The sequence below is a fragment of the Oncorhynchus keta genome, chromosome 5 (genome assembly GCF_023373465.1).
Source record: "Oncorhynchus keta strain PuntledgeMale-10-30-2019 chromosome 5, Oket_V2, whole genome shotgun sequence".
Classification (NCBI taxonomy): Eukaryota; Metazoa; Chordata; class Actinopteri; order Salmoniformes; family Salmonidae; genus Oncorhynchus; species Oncorhynchus keta.
In genome coordinates, this window is record NC_068425.1 from 1,868,750 (window position 1) to 1,888,011 (window position 19,262).

Consider the following 19,262-nt stretch of genomic DNA (forward strand, 5'->3'; position numbering starts at 1 on the left):
TAGCAGACACTGCGTATGGGTGTGTGTGCGCACTGGAGAGGGAGAGAAAGCAAGCAAGTGAGTGGGGAGAGGGAGGGAGTGTAACATGCGATCCAACCAGCCGCTCTAAAAAATGGCGTCTTAAGAAGAAAATGACGTGTAACCCTCACATAAAGATTCTAGTATGGCCGCGAAACCTCTCTTCAATTCTCTCAGGTCTATTTATAATTGGTTTTTACAAAAGAACGCGAGCAACAATACAATATATGTTGATGCGCGGTACGTATATTGTAGTCGTTGCCAAAGTCAGAAGGCCCGCCTACTTGACCAATCAGATGAGGGAGTGGATCACGCGTATGCTGACCAGTTTGCAGGGGCAGACGAGAGACATGCATTTATGCTGCGTTCAGATGGTAGTCGGATCTAGGATACTGACATTTCTGGTTTGCTAAATGGTTGTAGTTATGCACGTGCCGCGTTCAACGAATCATCAAGTCGGAAATTCTAGTTCCGACTAGTAAGTGAACGCGGCACCATTTTTATCACAATGATTTCTTTATTTATTAGCTGTAATAAAACCAACCGTTCTAAATGTAAAGTGGTAATCGGATGTCTTTTTCAAACTCAGCTTGAAAGCTTATCATTATGTTATGTTGTACCAGTTTTTGTCTCAGTACAAAGGCATGGTCTTCAAACATTTACTAATTATTATGATTAATTGGACACCCAAAGCTCTTTACAGTGTTAGGAGGAAACTCACCACCCTAACCCCACTTGGTGCCTTCAGAAAGTATTAAAACCCCTTGACTTAATTCCACATTTTGTTGTGCTTTTTTTATACCCATCCGAACAGGTGCCCTTCTTTGCGAGGCTTTGGGAAACCTCCCTGGTCTTTGCGGTTGAATCTGTGTTTGAAATTCACTGCTCGACTGAGTGACCTTACAGATAACTGTATATATGCTGTACAGAGAAGAGGTAGTCATTCAAAAATCATGTTAAACACTATTATTGCATTCAGAGTGAGTCCATGCAACTTATTATGTGACTTGTTAGGCACATTTTTATACTACTGAGCTTGTTTAGGCTTACCATAATCAAGGGGTTGTATACTTATTGACTCGACATTTCAGCTTTTAATTTTTTATTCATTTGTAAAATATATATATATATATATATATATGATAATTCCACTTTTGACATTATGAGGTATTGTGTGTAGGCCAGTGACACAATCTACATTTAAACCATTTTAAATTCAGTCTGTAGCACAACAAAATGTGGAAAAAGTCAAGGGGTGTGAATATTGTCTAAAGGCCCTGTACATACTCTTTATTTGTATTTATTTTATTGGCCCATCCACTCCCCTCTTTTGATGACAAAGGTAACCTTGTTTTTCTTTTTAATTGAAATAATTGTACAGATATTCTTTCATATAAAATAATAAATAAAAAAATAAAAATAAATATACTGTACATTATTCATCAACTTTACATACATGGTCATGTTATACACAGTATAACATGATAGGAATACAGTTGTATATACACATTACACATAAAATGTGTTCATTACATAAAGCCCCATCTTAAATTTTATTCAGGTACACTCCATTGTTGGTTGGTACTTTAACATTATTAAAATGAAATTAATGTAAAAGTGTATGGTATAAATTACAGTGATCGGTCTTTGAACTTACTGCCTTCATGTTCATTTCAGCAGCATATTTATATTTGGCTTTTGTTTGTCTGTCTTTTCCATGGTGGCATTCATATGTCTTTGTGCTCACAACTTCAAGTTGGGAGACTTTTACTCTCCCAACTGAGTTTTTTTCCCCCCTGCCAAAGGCTGTGCATCTGTTGAAGCTCAAGAATATTAGAATGAAAGGCTTGTAGGGAAACTAGCAATGTTGCTCCATCAAATAGAATAACTTCTATGTGCTTGGAATGGAATCCCATATGCTTGCTAGCTAGCTCATTTTACATGAGCGTAACAAAAGTTAGCTACTAGTTATCTAAAAAAGAAAAGCCAATTTACCCTTTTGCCCAAAACTTTTGTCCTTTCTCAATGTTATGCATTTGAGTGACGTTGTGTATTTGGATTTATCACCCTCCTTCATCTGATTGGTCGTGTAGGCGGGCTTTCTGAGCCGGTTAGAGATGATCCAATCGCTGATTACTTTTTGTCCATCACGCCTGGCAGTCTCCGACTGAAGTATGCTGCGAACAGAGACCAGTCAAATAATTCCGTTTGATTCGTCAGGCACGCACGGTGTATACGAGTGCATTACGGTCTGGGAACATACATTCTACACAATTAGTGCAGATCTAGCGCCCACTATCGGCTGCCTATGCTACCAATATTAGGGAGGGGGTGTGTGTAAATGTATTTTGGAGAGGGAACTGGCATGCCAAAATATAAACAATAGACACTGTCGCTATAATATAATCGCCACATTTTATATATATATATATATTCCAAATACATTTAGAAATGCAATACTTCAACAACGTAGGGGACAAGGGATTGTAAGAGAGCGTACATCATTCTAGAGTGAAACATGGGCACCAAATATTTTGCTTTGCACAGACTGGTTTAGGCTACGCGCTAGCATCAGCTGAATCGCTGGTGGTGCCGAGAAGGACAATAGACATTGAAATATATAGCGAGTTGAAGAGGGGAGGGAAGGAAGAAACCGGATTTTTGTGGTGGTGGTTGGTGTGACCCCCCACCCACCCCCTCCTTCCCTCTGTATCCTCCATATCCCCCTCCTCCTTCTCCTCCCCTCCATTCCTCTCCCCTTCCGTGCTGGTCTCAGTCTTGAGGACTTGCTAGTGAATCGGGAGAAATAAACAGACACTGAGCAGAGGGGGAAAAAAGGACACAGGGAGTGATAGCGTGCGAGAATTTAAGACATCTCCTCCCTCCCCTACCCCCTCACTATCTCTCCATCTTCATCTCTCGTCTTTTCTTTAATGGAAAGAAATTATCCTGGTACAGGGTTCGGTGATTTGGGCGCTGGTACGGGATGGAGTTACGAGAGATCGGCCAAGGCAAGGTAAGCATTTGTACCCGTACATGTGCGCCCTCATACATTGGATGCATAAATATGCTTAGCTTGCTGTAACAATGCCCATGCCGATAGAGGCAATTCAATCTGTGCTCCCTCTATCGCTCCGATTATATATATAGATTACATTGTTTGCAAGCGCCAGGTAGGCTATAGCAAGGCTATCAGTATTGTCATTAGCAAGATTGGGGGTCTTGAAGATGCAAGGGACGCGATTGAGAGTTAATACGCGATACGGAAGGTAGACCGAGACAGAAAAAAAGAGGGGGGAGAGGGGCGAAAAGAGGGGGGATGGGTTGTACTTGGGAGGATACAGCTAGCTTTAGCTGGCTAGTGAATAATCAGAAATGAAGAAAAATAATAATGTAATGATATTTGCAAAGAACTTTAGCATTTTTTCACAATATTCCATAATTATATGAATGCATACGGGGTTGTCTTTACTAATGCATTGATTGCGTAATACGTTTACAAAGCAATGGTTGGTGCTAATTAGCTATACAAACCAAATGTATTTGACGATGCAAAATGCAATGTTTGTAGCTTGGCTACTGTCGGCAGATTACTGTAGCTAGCACACTGTCTACAAATGAAATTGCCTTTATGCTAGAAATGGTGGTGCTGCAGGGTTGCTTTTTCATCGTCTCGCATTCTCGCAAATACACTGTAAGATAAAGGTAGGCTAAATCAAATCAAGATATGCAGCTATCATCAAACAATTAAGAGTAAACACTGTCCACAACTTAAGCTAATAACAGTGACAATTTTGTGACAGCTAGCTAGTGAATTGTAAGGTATTTTAATTAACTCACTCTGCAAGCACGAGTACATTAAATCCCATTATTAAAGCAGCAGCAGTTGCAGCATGGATGTTAGTGCAAATGTTTTTCTATATTGGGATAATAACTCCCAAGATAGCTTTAAGCCTAGAAATTGTATTGATGGAAACTTGAATAAATTGGTAACGGTACACCCACCGTGTGTAATACAGTAACTATCTAACTTCACTCTCAAGTTTAGGTGACAGGCGTATTATTAACAGGTGCAATGATAGGTGTATTACTTTTTTTTGTGTGCACCAACTGCATTTTCATTCATGCGAGAAAAACCTCTACTAGCTATAGCCATTTTGGGGTAAAGTTAGCTAGCTTAAAGGTTACAGGTAACTGTTGTCCTTGCTAGCTAACGTTAGTCGTTCTGTTCAAGTTAAATTATTCTGCATTGACTCAAGGCTGCAGGTCTTTGGCAACAAAGTCAAATGTATAAGAATCGATCATAAACACCAACGAATGCCATTAGCTAAAACGATGGCTTGTGTGATGTTTGCCAGAACTCACTACCTGGCTAGCTAACTCATGTTATGCGGTATTGAGAGACAGTTGCTTAACCGAACGTTAGCCAGCTAACATTAACGCGTTAGCTACTGGTAAAATATCTCAAATCATCTCTAATTTCCGTTAACGCATGAATTAAAACGGGAATGATATATCATGTAAGAACGTTATTAATGTAACGAAATGTTACCATGTTTGACATTGTCTGTCTTAAAATGCCCCGTCTCCTGTGTGTTTAATGAATTGGGGCCTACTTACATTTCAAAGGCTACGCACATTACCAGTCGTCGCCGGGACAACCAAATCAATCTTGCTACAGAGTACGTTTACATGTAGCAACAGTGTAGCTCGCAGTAAACACCAGTCTATTTGGATAATTTGTTTTTAAAACGCAGATACTGTGAAATTCCCGATTGGCGATAAGATTTAATATGAGCAAAATACCATTGCATAATGGTTGTAAGGGACATAACTCTCAAGTATTAGTCCCACAGGCAAATAAATGTTGCATTCTGACTGAGCGTGTGCATGGAGCAATTGCATAAAGCCCTAACCGTGCCCTCTATTACAGTGTCATTCACTGGTAGTGCCACTTATTATATTGTTCTTATAAAGTGTTACCATATTTTCTATTTTGGGCCTGAATACTCATTGGTTCCACCGAGATGCAAATGATCAAATCACTGCAAAAACTATTTCAAAGCTATAGTAATTGCTTATGCAGAATAGGCTATTGTACGTAACCTTGGTAACTGACAGTTTTGAGATACATACAATGTTTTATGTAGTCTACTACTGTATTTTATCTTTGAACCAAGGAGTATTATTTATTTATATATATATATATATACACACACACATATGTTATTTGCGGGTCAGCTGATCTAGCCTAGCCAGCAGTTTTTATTTTTTGATGGCTGAATCCCAGAGTCAAGGGCATCTCCAAGCCCACAGGCAGATTGATGTAGTCCTGGTGTTCTTATGATGACCTCATGCTCCCTAATGTGGGATTGTCTGGCTGCCTTTATTGATAAAGGTAAATGAACAGAAACTACTACTACTTTACTGTTCTACTACTGTTCTAGGGTAATGAACCTAACCAACATTGGATGACAGTTACAAAATATATTATCTTCAGCCATATTAATTGAAGTGAATACGTTTATAGAAACATTTTATTTTAATGTGCAATTAATGAACATATTCCAATATGTATGAGTCATTTAATCAGTTGTATGATTATATGAGAATGTATAGTGGTTACATCTATTTTGGTATCATACCTGTACATGCTTGCAGGTAGCCTTGACAACATTTTGGTAGTCTTGCCCATTTATAGTCTGAATTTCAGAATCATATTGTATTGTAAATACAGGGGAGTTCCAAAAAATGCCCTCTGCTGCACTCAACTAACCATAGCAATAATACCAGTAGAATACATTTGTTTAGCTCAGAATCTCCATACCAAGCTCTTACCAGCTCTTACTAGTACCAGGCATGTCTGTAGAAGACAAATGTCTAGTGTATTAAACTACTGAGCCTATTATCATCATACACCTGCCTGGACGGAACGGCAGGGTGAAATGAACAGTGGTTGATTGCGAAAGCAGTCTTAATGAAGGATTAATAGCTCCCCCTCCTTTATTCATCCCCTCTTTCACAATCTTGAGGACTGCAGCTCACTCCATCATGGTTATATGGCCCGACAGAGAGTTGGAGAGGAGGGTAGGGGGTGGGAGAAGAGATGTAGAGGAGAGAAGAAAAGGAGGAAGGAATGGTTGAATTTAGAGGAGAGGAGATGTGGAGAGGAGAGAAGATGACAGGTTGAAGGAGGAGAGGAGGTGATGGAGAGAGAACAGGATGGGAAGAGGTGGAGAGGTAGTGCGCTCATTTGAAAATTGCATCTGAGCAGTACAAGAGATTAGCACTCAACTAAATACATACTATTGACTCATTTGCTTAGCCCATTGAATTCTCAATGTACATATATTCTGGGAAAGTGGAAGTACTGAACCTGACTGCGTCTGGTTCTAGAATATAGTGTCTAGTTCCAGAACCATTCTTTTCAATGGAACCAATTTCTTAAACATAGAAATCGACATTTAGGGATTATGGTTTAGTTTGATATTTTAGCACTTAGCCATAAATATTTATATTGTTAACATATTATAAAGATTTCAGTGGAATATATGGATGTGTCAAACTCGAGAATGCGGAACACGCTGACGCGTCATATTCAAAGAAAATTACCCCTGATTCCTGAGTCAGATAGTGGCGTATGCTAACCGAGCCGTGGCTAAACTTAGCACGGCTGCAGAGGAGGAGGAGGAGTCAGCGACCGATACACTCAGACAGTCACCACGCTTTTATCAATGAAACCACTATGGGTCTCGCCTCATCTCGCCTTTGTTGTCCAGTCATAACCGCTCGCCTCTGCTGCTAGCTTTCTATGCATGACTGGGGAACAGCAATTCCAATCAGCTAAGGTGGCTAGTCACAGTCACATGATTGGTTGAATGGTGACAGAGTGGTGGCCAATCAACATCACATTACACTGAAGATAACCAAAGGGTGATATGCCGGTTTTCTCGTTGCAGCAAAAAAAAAGACTGTCCTCTCTCCTCCGTGACCCGGAAACCGATGAGTGGTCGAAGAGTGTGTAAATTCGTTAACAAGCAAACAGAATACAGTCCTCCCCTCCTTGATGTCCTCCTTTTGGCAAGGAAGCACACGTGTATCCTACCTGAGTCCTTCATGGAAACATTTTGAAATCTGCCAAACCCCCTTTAAGAAGAAGCATGCACACATTTCAAAATAATATGATACTTATCCTTTTATCGATCAAAGGTTGTGCAATAGCTTAATCGTTTTTGGTCAGTTTATACATTTGATTTGGGATTCCGGATCCCAACCTGTAAACTTGATTTGCCTGATGACGTGCGATTGGAGAAGGAGAGTCTCATTTAATTTACAAGCCATTTCCGTCGACTTTCCATCTCCTTGCCGCCTCTCCTCAATTACCTTTGGCGAGAGAGGACAGAGGAGAGAGGACGCAGGAGGCGAGCACATCTAATTGATAAAAGACCATGGTTATCGGGCAGTTCAACAATAGAATCACAGGACCTCATAAGTAAACAGTTAATAATAACTGTCTTTATGCATAATAGTTTTGAGTGTATTCCACATGAATGAATGAAGGAAGTAATAGAATTTAAATGTAGAGACTACACTGTAGTGTGGTGACTTCGTGAAACTGCCCAACCTTTGATTTCTTGACTCTAATGGAGATTTTCTGTTCTCCGAGACTGACTGCATCCTAAAAGGTACCCTCCTGCATCCCAAATGGCACCCTATTCCTACATAGTGCCCTACTTTTGACCAGGCCATTTGGGACACTGTCTCTGTTTGGGTGTTGTTTTTCCCCTCTGTGCAAGTAAGTGATTAGAAGTGGGAGTGATTGTTGAAAATCTTTCTTTTCATTCAGACTTTCATGTGAATGTTGCTCCCAGTTCTATTTAGTGGCTGATACTGATGAGCAATACCTTATTTTGAGTGTTAGGTTACCCTGTGTAAAGTGCAAGACTGGCTCATATTTTATGGTGTGGGCTGGAAAGGGCGATATTGACCTTATACAGTATGGAGTATACCTAAGTAAACAACTCTACAAGAGAATATAGGTAGATTAGAAAGGTAATCCATCACCAAAACTTGGGAGACACTGTCAACCGGACTAGAATGCATTGTTGTTGTTTAGGCTTTGTGGTTAGAACAGGATTTGATCGATGCAGAAAGCCTTGCATTTGCTGATTCCCTCACACTACTACCATTTTGTTGGATGTTTACAGTTGTTTTGTTTGGGAAATTAACTATTTCTTTGTTATTTGATAACAGGATGTGTTATGTAAAATTCTGTAGGCTTTCAAGAAAATCGCCTTGTCTAGGCTTAATTGACGATGATGGGTTCCTTGTGGACCTCAGTCAGTTTTACTGTTTTTTTTTGTTGTTCTTCTCCTAGTAATCAGGGACTGATTTAGACCTGGGACATCAGGTCGGTGCAATCAGGCAGACAATAAAACCAGCAGTACTCTGGACTTCGTAGAGTAAGATTTGAACACCCCTGGTATACAACATGAGCATCCCAATTCGGGTGTATCAAGTCTGCAGCACTTCTGGTTTTCATAATTGATTGATTGAATGACTATTTGACGATTGAAAAGAAATATAAAGTCAATGCTGCCTGAGACAAAATGACATACATTCCCCCTATAATCAGAGACTGATTCCGACCTGAGTGAGTGGACTCTCTGGCCAATCAATTAGGCTACATTAATCAATCAATTATCTACCCAAGAGAAAAGAAAAACAGCTGTACTGCAGACCTCGATTTAGATGTCCCCGATATAGAAGAATAATCCAACATTTTATTAATGAATGATTTCTCACCCCTTCCTCCCTTTTTCCTCAGCCTGGTGTATGGGAGTTCTAGGTCCTCCCATCCGGACTCAGAGCTGCTCCATCGCCAGGCTTATGGCACCCCCCACCCTCTGCAGGGCTACGCAACCAATCACCATCCTGGCAGCTCTGGACAGGGCGGGGCATGGGGGGCTGGGCGGAGTCTAGGTAAGGGGCCGGGCTAATATGAACCTTGATTAAAATGTGAAATTGAGGTCTCTGCTTGATACCAAAAGGTTGTCATATAGAATGTTAGAATACCTGTTATTACAGTACAATGTTGTCTTAACCTATACACACAGTCAGGGATAGAGGTCGACTGATTATGATGTTTCAACGCCGATACCGATTATTGGAGGACCAAAAAATCAGATACCAATTAATCGGCCCGATTTAATTTTTAATTTAAAAAAATAATAATTGTAATAATGACAATTACAACAATACTGAATGAATACTTATTTTAAATGCAAAAACAAAATGTTGGAGAAGAAAGTAAAAGTGCAATATGTGCTAACGTTTCAGTTCCTTGCTCAGAACATGAGAACATATGAAAGCTGGTGCTTCCTTTTAACATGAGTCTTCAATATTCCCAGGTAAGAAGTTTTAGGTTGTAGTTATTATAGGAATTATAGGACTATTTCCCTCTATACCATTTGTATTTCATTAACGTTTGACTATTGGATGTTCTTATAGGCACTTTAGTATTGCCAAGTGTAACAGTATAGCTTCCGTCCCTCTCCTCGCTCCTCCCTGGGCTCGAACCAGCAACACAACGACAACAGCCATCATCAAAGCAGCGTTACCCATGCAGAGCAAGGGGAACAACTACTAGAAGGCTCAGAGCGAGTGACGTTTGAAACGCTATTAGCGGGTGCTAACTAGCTAGCCATTTCACTTCGTTTACACCAGCCTCATCTCGGGAGTTGATAGGCTTGAAGTCATAAATAGAGCAATGCTTGACGCACAACGAAGAGCTGCTGGCAAAACGCATGAAAGTGCTGTTTGAATGAATGTTTACGCGCCTGCTTCTGCCTACCACCGCTCAGTCAGATACTTAGATACTTGTATGTTTTTATGCTCAGTCAGATTATATGCAACGCAGGACACGCTAGTAATATCATCAACCATGTGTTGTTAACTAGTGATTATGATTGGTTGTTTTTTTATAAGATAAGTTTAATGCTAGCTAGCAACTTACCTTGGCTTACTGCATTCGCGTAACATGCAGTCTCCTTGTGGAGTGCAACGAGAGAAAGGCAGGTCGTTATTGCGTTGGACTAGTTAACTGTAAGGTTGCAAGATTGGATCCCCTGAGCTGACAAGTTGAAAATCTGTCGTTCTGCCCCTGAATAAGGCAGTTAACTCACCGTTCCTAGGCCGTCATTGAAAATAAGAATGTGTTCTTAACTGACTTGCCTAGTTAAATAAAGGTATAAAAAAATATTTAAAAATCGGCGCCCAAAAATGCCAATTTCCGATTGTTATGAAAACTTGAAATCGGCCCTAATTAATCGGCCATTCCGATTAATCGCTCGACCTCTAGTCAGGGAGCATGTACATTTTTCTCTCTATCAAAGTGTTTTTGTTTAGACTAGACTGTTGTTTAGATGAGTCACTATAAACAGAAAAATGTGTGTGGTTGAGTAAATGCTTTTGTGTCTATGTCCTCTAGGCTTATCTGGGCTGTTTGATACTGGGCTACACCATGCCAGTCCCTCTGGTCCAGACCCATCTGTCATGAACCTGATTTCAGCACTAGAGTCCCAGGGTCGGCAGCCACCCCCCTCAGCCTCCTCCCTCCTCTCCCAGTTCCGAACACCCTCCTGGCAGACTGGTGAGTGCAGGAGCCAGTCTTGAGTCATGTTCAAGTACAACTGAGTCGTGTTCATCATTTTATAAGTGTTATGAAGGACAGCAGCACATTTATAATAATATCTGTTACTTGTCTTTCTCTCTATCTCCATTTCCCATAGCGATGCACACTCAGCCAGAGCTCTTCATCGGGTCTGGCTCCTTCCCCTCCTCCTCCCTCTCGGCCTACCAGCACCCAGCCTCTTTCTCTGGGCGGTCCTTCCCTGGCGCCTCGCTCTCCCTCCAGGACTCCCCCACCTTCAGCCCCACGTCCAACGGCCTCCTGTCCCCCCATGATCCCCTGCTGCACATCAAGACGCCCTCGCAGTCTAGCCTGGGCTTTGACCGCTTACTCTCCTCACAGGGCGCCGCCTACCGAGGGTCGCAGGATCCCACAGGCCCGCCGCAAACCTCCTCCTCCTCCTCAGGCCGCCACCTACCCCCTCCCCAGTTTAACCTGCTGTCCTCCCAGCTCCAGGACCAGTCCTCCCAGTTGTACAATGCCTCTGTGTTCTCATCGGCACCGGCCCCCCCTCCGCCCCAGCCACCCCAGGAAAGGGCCATCCCCCGGCAGGACAGCGTGATCAAGCACTACCAGCGCTCTTCTCCGGCTCAGTCCCAGCTCTCCTCCTCAGCCCCTCACCCCATGCAGCACTACCTCAGCTGTGGGGCATCGGGTTACCAGCAGATCTCCCACCACCGGCATGGAGGGGTGTCCTGCAGTCCGCTGGGAGAGCAGAGCCCTTCAGCAGACCCCAAACCCTCCCCCCGGTCAGACCAAGTGTACCGCCCCATCATCCAGACCCCGTACACCTCCTCAGCCGCCTCCTCGTCAGGATCAGGTGGAGGTCTAGGGAAGGGGGCTAAGAACTCCAGCTCCAGTAGCGGCTACTCCTCCTCGGGCTCCTCGTCTTCCCGCACCCCCCACACCCCGCCCTCAGCCTCCTCGTCCTCCTCAAACTCCAACCCTAACCCTTCCTCCAGCTCCTCGTCAGCCCCATCCAGACAGCAGCCCCCAATTCAGTCTGCGCCCCCTCCCCCACCTCCCCCTCCAGTCTCCTCCGCCCCGGCCCAGCAGCCTCCTCCTAAACCCTGCCTGTCAGCATACGGGTCCCCTGTGGCCCCCGCCAAGCCTACCGCAGGCCTCCCTGGACAGACACCACCCCAGCAGCAGTCCTACTCCCCCAGCCAGCCCCCTCCCTCACACCTCCCCTCTCACCAGCCCTATGGGGGCTTCAGCTCCCCCCAGGCCCAGGACCTGACCTCTGGCCCTGGGAGTTCTGGGAAAGGGTATGGAGGACTGGGGCCAGGAGGCCGCTCCTTCTCTGCCGAGGTGGTCTACGGGACGGACTCAGGATACAGCTCGCTGCCTACCTCCCTCGTGGGAGCAGGCAGTCCCTCGTTGGGGTACGGTGGCCCAAGGCACTCCCCTGCCCTCCTGGGGTCTGGGGGGGGTGGAGGGTCAGCCGGCAGCGGGGCAGGGTCCGGGGCTGGTGGAGGTGGTTCAGGAGGTGGGGGTGCAGGATCAGGTGGTAGCAGTGGAGCTGGAGGAGGCAGCTCATACCACCTCCCTGACTCCAGCCCCTCTCCCTCCAGCAACTCTGGCATCATTCGACCTGGGCTGCACTCTCCTGCTCCCGCCCGCCCTGCCCAGTCCCCCGGGGGAGCCGGGGGGAACAAATACCTATCCTCCGTCCTCTCCCCTGCCTTCCTGTCCTCTCCGCAGGGCTACCCCGACACCCGAGGCCCCCAACCTCAGTCTTACCACCCCACGCCCCCCAAGCCCAAGCCAGACACCGACATGCTGGGAGTGGAGCGCTCTCAAGACGAGGAGGATGACGATGACGATGACTTCCTGATCCAGCACTTGCTGCATGCCCAGAGCCCTGCGCCTCACCCGTCCCAGCACCACCCCCAGCAGCAGCCGCCACAGTCCATCCCTCAGGCCAGGGATGGGGGCAAAGGTCTGGCCTACGACCTGAGTAAGGCCTCTGAGGAGCGCTACCACCTGCAGAGTGTCATCCGCACCAACAGCGCCACCAACAGCTCGGTCCCCGGTACTGCAGGTAACGTCAGCGGAGGTGGCCTGGAGAGCCAGTTGGAGATGTCGCTGAAGAAACAGCAGCAGCAGGCCAAGAACGAACGTGGGCTGTCTGGAGCAGGAGCCAGTGGAGGAAGGGGGGGGGCAGACTCCCTCTCCCACCCCAACCCGCACGTCCCCTATCCGCAGCAACACGACTCCCTCGGCTCAGTGGTGCACTACGGCAGGAGCGACCCTTACTCCCAACACCCTCACTCCCAGCACCCCCACCATCCCTCGCAGGCCCCCTCACACACCCAGCACTCCCGACACGCCCACCCCCACTCCCATGGCCACCCTCACATGGAGCTCAAAAAGCCTCCCGACTCGTCCGAGCTGCCATACCTGCGGAAGACACCCGAACTGCAGCAGCAGCCCCGACAGTCCCAGCCCTCCCTTTCCCTCATGGACTCCCCTCCAAACCAGCCCCAGCAGCCTCCCTCTGCCCACATGCTCCAGTCTGTTCTGTCCCACACTACCCGCAACAAGATGGACACCCAGCAAGCTGCTTCTCAGCAGCACTCCATGAGTCAGCAGGCCATGATGGGGGCAGGTGGAGAGGCAGAGCCTGGGGGACAAGCAGGGGTGGATCCCCAGCCCCAGTCTCAATCCCAGCTGCAGCTCCAACTCCAGTCCCAGGCTATGGAGGCCCACTACGGCCAGGCCAGCCAGAACTCGGTTTCTCCGCTGGACATGCTGGAGCGCACCCTGTCTCGTGCCAACAGCAGAGACAGTGGAGGGGCCGTGGAGAGAAGTGGGGTGGGGGGAGGAGATGGGGGCAGTGGTGACGGACACAGGCAACAACAGCAGCAGCACAGGCTGCCGTCTCATCACCACTCCCAACAAACTGCCTCCAAGCTTCACGACTTCCTCTCCGAGCCAGACCTGGGCATAACCACACCCTCCCACCTGCACCACCTCAACCCACACCACCCCCACGTCCATCACCAACAGCAGACCCACCCGCACCACCCTCTCCCGCACACCCATGCCCACCCCCACTCCCACCACCTGGCAACCAACGCAGGGCCCCAGCAGCAGCAGCCTCCGCCCCATCAGAGGGACCAGGAGCCCCAGCTCTGTCAATCCCAGTTGGACCAGCTCAAAGAGCACCAGTTTGACACTGTGAGCCCTGTGGGGAAAGCGGGCCAGATCCAAGGCCAGCAGCAAAGGTTTGTGCCTCTGACCTCCATCTGTTTCCCAGACTCCCTCTTACAGGATGAGGATCGCTCCTTCTTCCCCGGCATGGAGGATATGTTCTGCTCTGACGACTACTCCAAGTCGAGCTGCGCCGGGGGTCCCGGGGCAGGCCAAGGGGTGCAGGAAGGTATGTCTGAGGCACGTGTACAGGGACCAGACAGCATGGAGGACGTCAAGAGCAGTGATGGAGGAGGTGGCTATGACATGATGGGTCACCATGGCGACCAGGGGTATGGGTACTGCCACAGCCTCACGGAAACAGAAAACAGCACCATGCATCTGGACCTGGACTCTCTGAAAACCCATGAGCTCCCGTCCACTGTGAACACAGAGCAGCTCGGCCTCATCCAGTCCCAGACCCCAGGCCTTGGCTTGGGGGTTCCAGGGGGAGTTCCTGGGGACGGCTCCGCCAACAAGATGATTGGGGGTACGGGCGTGGGTGGAGGTTCTGGTCTGGCCGGGCTGACGTCACCCATCTTCTGCTCCTCCCGACCCAAGAAGCTGCTGAAGACCAGCTCCTTCCACCTGCTGAAGCAGCGCCGCGACCCGCAGCCGCAGGCCAAGAAGAACTACGCCCAGGAGTATGAGTTTGAGGATGACGAGGACAAGGCTGATGTTCCCGCTGACATCCGCCTGAACAGCCGGCGGCTCCCTGACCTCCTCCCCGACCTGGTGTCCAGCTGCAGGAAGGCTGGAGGAGGAGGGGCCTCAGGGGTGGGCTCCCTCAGCCCTCTGATGGGCGACCTGGACTTCTGCCACCCGTCCGGCTACCCCTCCCTTGGCCCCCCTCCCCAGCTCCTACCCCACGACGGGCCCAAGAAGAGGGGCAGGAAACCGACCAAACCCAAACGTGAAGGGCCGCCTCGGCCCAGAGGGCGCCCTCGCATCCGCCCGCTCCCGGAGCCGCCCTACTGTAGGGGGCTGATGGGAAATGTAGGCGGGGAGACCCGCAGGGGTCGTGGGCGGGGTAGGGGGCGTGGCAGGAAAGAGGAAGGGATGATAGAGATGCACCGAGAAATGAACAAAGTACCCGACCTCCAATATCAACAACAACAACAGCAGCAGTTCCACCAACAACAGCACTTTCAACAACAGCAGCACCAACACCATCACCTCCAACAGCAGCAAAATATACAACCTCAACAGCAGCAGCACCTACAACACCTTCATCAACAGCATCCACAGCACCAGAAACCTTTCAAGCCTATCAAGGTAAGCGAGACATGAGCAGAGTGATATCATGTTTAGATAGCGAGTTGTATGGACTCCGTAAGTGCCTTCAGAAAGTATTCATACCCCTTGACTTATTCCTTATTTTGTGTTACAGCCTGAATTATACACACAATACCCCATAATGACAAAGTGAAAACATGTTTTTAGAAATCTTAGCAAATGTATTGAAAATGAAATACAGACACATCTAATTTACATAACTATTCACACCGCTGAGTCAATACATGTTAGAACCACATTTGGCAAGGTTTTCAGTCTTTTGGGGAAAATCTCTAACAGCTCTGCATATCTGGATTGTACAATATTTGCACATTATTATTTGTTCAATTTGACAGAGCTTGAAGAATTAGTTTATAATTACTAGACAGCCATTTCCAAGTCTTGCCATAGATTTTCACAGCGATTTAAGACAACTGTAACTAGGCCACTCAGGAACATTCAATGTCGTCATGGTAAGTAACTCCAGGAAATATTTGGCCTTGTGTTTTAGGTTATTGTCCTTCTGAAAGGTGTATTTGTCTCCCAATGTCTGTTGGAAAGCAGACCAAACCAGGTTTTCCTCTGTGCTTAGCACTATTCCGTTTATTTTTAACCCTCAACAAACACCAAGTGCTTGTCGATGACAAACATACCCATAACATGATGCAGCGCACCACCATGCTTGAAAATAGGAAGAGTGGTACTCAGTGATGTGTTGTGTCCATGCAACTTATTGTGTGACTTGTTAAGCACATTTTTACCCGTGAACTAATTTAGGCTTGCCTTAACAAAGGGGTCGAATATTTATTGACTCAAGACATTTCAGCTTTTCATTTTTTATTAATATGTAAATATGTCTAAAAACACAAATCCACTTGGACTTTATGGGGTATTGTCTGTAGGCCAGCGACACAACACCTCAATTTATTCAATTTTAAGTTCAGCCTTTAACACAACAACATTTTAAAAGGTCAAGGGGTGTTATCAGTTGTGTTATTTCCTCTCTTACCCCACTAACTCTATACCCCCCCCCCTCTACTATCCCTATACCCCTCATTTCAACTATCCCTTTCTTTTCCCCCTCACCATTCCCCTAATACCTCTCATTCCTCCTTCTCTCTTTTCCTCTTTTCCCTACACCCATCACTCTCCTCCATCCCCTCTTTACATCTCTCAGATCAAGCTGCCTATCCCCTCTATGTCTCCCTCGGACTCCTTGCTAAGGACAGACTCCCTGTCCAGCACCGACCCGGTTCTCTCTGACGGGTCGGTGGGCTCGGCTCCCTCCCTGGGCCTGAGTCCTGGACCCACCGCTGGGATGGACATGAACATCACCAGGAGCCAGGAGAAGATGAAGCAGAAAGCTCAAGCCCAGGAGGTGAGTGCATCTGCCTTTGTCTTTTTTGGGTCCTACCTGCTGTTTTTTATTTGGTAAATCGTACTGTCGTGTCTTTGGCTATGCCGGATTAATTGCTATAACATGCTATTCTATAAAATAATTTCTCCGTAATTAATATCACCTGATTGAGCTAATCATGTAAATGTAATTAACTATAGAGTCGGGCACCACAAAATAATATCTATAGAGCTGTTATCTTCCGAATAAACTCTTAAAGATTTAGTAATATTTTACATCAATAGCAGTCAACATTAATCGTCATCTTACTTCAGTCTCATAATCTGAAAGTTGAACCCTGGCTAACAATTTGAATCAGCAATACAAAATTGGGCTTAATTATTTATTTACTAAATACCTAACCAATCACTCAGAATTACAAATACAAAGAATGAATTATACCTAGATAATTCTTTACCTCATAGGAAAACGTCCCTAGTGGGCGGAACATATATGACAGTTTGTTACCCAAAGGAAAAGGGGCGGGGTTTGAGTGAAAGAGCGGGAGACTGGGGAACAAAGGGAAGAAGCAGTGCTATCGTAAATACAGTATCTTATGCATTCTAAATTACCACCCATTTGGAAAAGGAAAATGCAATAAATATTTACTCTGAGCTGCGCTTCAGTAGGTTGATGGTAGATGGAAGACCGTGTTGCCAAACCGAGTCCTCTGTCCTTTGAAGAATGTCTCTGGTGGTCACTTGGATAAGTTGTAGTAACGTCGTTGTGTGGTAGATGGGATACTCTGTCTGTTCCTTCCTAACCTGCGTTTGCAGCTGCGGTCGCTAACTCAACGGCTAGGAGGTATCACTTCTGTCGTGAATAAGAGTTCAAAGGTCATACCATTCGCAACCAAAGCTCATGCTGATGTCGGCTTCGTTCTGTAGTTTTATCTGAACCATTCTGACATAGGATCATCATCCTACCTCATTGGAACAACGCATGTTGTCGTCAAGAGCTTATATAGGAAGGAAGAGGAGGGTGTGTTTGAAAAGTTTTATTACCTTACCTTTATTACCTTTATTACCTTCACGTGGGCGGGCCAATGAGTGAGCAGCCCTAACTTAATGAAAACCCACATCTCACATTTTAGAAGCTAAAATCACATTTCATCCCATCACAAATAATTTCATATTCAAACATTTAAATTGAACAACAATTCCATGTGACTCTGATAACTCTGATGTACAGACTTTCCACTGTAGAGTTTATGTCATCTTATCATTGATGAGAATGTCTCAGATGACAACCGAACTGACATCATATTCATTAAGTACCACCGCATATGTTCAATTGTTCGGATTACCAGAATATTGTTCATTTCCCCCCACCTTCTGACATTCCCAGAATCTCTATGTTAACCAAGGGGTTTTGCAAATGTAACCTTAGTAGGGTAGAGAGAGGAAAAAGGGGGGAAGAGGTATTTATGACGGTCATAAACCAACCCCCAGGCCAACATCATGACAGTACCTATTAAGTTATTGTTTGCTTTAATGTTTACGTCACTCACCATCTGTCATTTTGACCAGTGTTCAGCTTTATCCAAACTTATTTACCACTACCTGTACATCCTTGGGCAAGGGTGATAGGTAGGCCTCTCTCTATAAGACACTAAAGGATAGTTTCAGAGAATCAGTAGTGATGCATTGCTTTGATTTTTTTTTTAAATAAAGATGTTTTTTAAATATATTTCATCAGCAATGATGTTTATTTTTCTACTGAACTCCCTGGTCAGTACTTCACTGTTGATTTGTTGTTATGCACTGTAGCTACAGTATCTGAGGTTTCGGAAAGAGATTCCTTCTCATTAGTGGGTGTACCTGATATCTTTTTTAAATTATTCATGTTCGGCAGAGCTTCTCACTTCAAAGTGGTGAATTTGGGATTCGTCTCTGAGAATGATAAAGGTATTTGAAGTGTGTTTTGGGGGATTGACGCTCTGTGGTGTGTGACTAAACCTGAGAGTTTTCTCCTCTTTCCTGTCACCTTATACACACCAGCTTGGGAGGGAGGGATCACTTGTCTCTCTTTCAGAGGGGAAATTAAAACTGACAAACATTTTGCAAAGAAAACTGAAATATTTCTGATATGAACAATTAGGCCCAAAAAATAACTTGGACATCTGCCAGATGTGATAATGAGTATGTTTTTAATCTACAACTGACTTTATATAATTTAAATTCAATATTTACAGTGCCTTCAGAAAATATGAATGCCCATTATTCCACATTTTGTTGTGTTACAGCCTGAATTCAGAATGGATTCAATATTTTTTTAAATCTCACCCATATACACAAAATATCCCATAATGACAAAGTGAAAACATGTTTTTAGAAATGTTGGCAAATGTATTGAAAATGAAATACAGAAATATAAAATCTATATTAGGTATTCATACCCCTGAGTCAATATATGTTAGAATCACCTTTGGCAACGATTACAGCTGTGGGTCTTTCTGGGTAAAGACAGCCATTTTCAAGAATTGCCATATTTTCAAGACGATTTATGTCGAAACTGTAACTCGACCACTCAGGAACATTGTGTCTTCTTGGTAAGCAGCCCCAGTGTAGATTTGACCTTGTGTTTTGATACACCATCCAAAGTGGAATTAATAACTTCACTATGCTCAAAGGGATATTCAATGTCTGCTTTCTTTTTATTTTATTTTGACCCATCTACCAATATGCG

The 19,262-nt window shown here is 45.4% G+C and overlaps 1 protein-coding gene across 1 annotated transcript in view; it reads left to right on the plus strand.

Moving 5' to 3' along the window:
- Window positions 1–2,746: 2,746 nt before the first annotated feature.
- Window positions 2,747–19,262, plus strand: part of prr12b (proline rich 12b) — a 31,993-nt gene continuing 15,477 nt past the window's right edge. Inside the window, exons 1-5 of the mRNA XM_052518299.1 lie at window positions 2,747–3,034; window positions 8,846–9,000; window positions 10,508–10,669; window positions 10,809–15,178; window positions 16,356–16,556. Coding sequence (XP_052374259.1) covers window positions 2,952–3,034; window positions 8,846–9,000; window positions 10,508–10,669; window positions 10,809–15,178; window positions 16,356–16,556 — 4,971 coding nt within the window. The 5' untranslated portion in view covers window positions 2,747–2,951. The remainder of the gene's footprint in view (window positions 3,035–8,845; window positions 9,001–10,507; window positions 10,670–10,808; window positions 15,179–16,355; window positions 16,557–19,262) is intronic.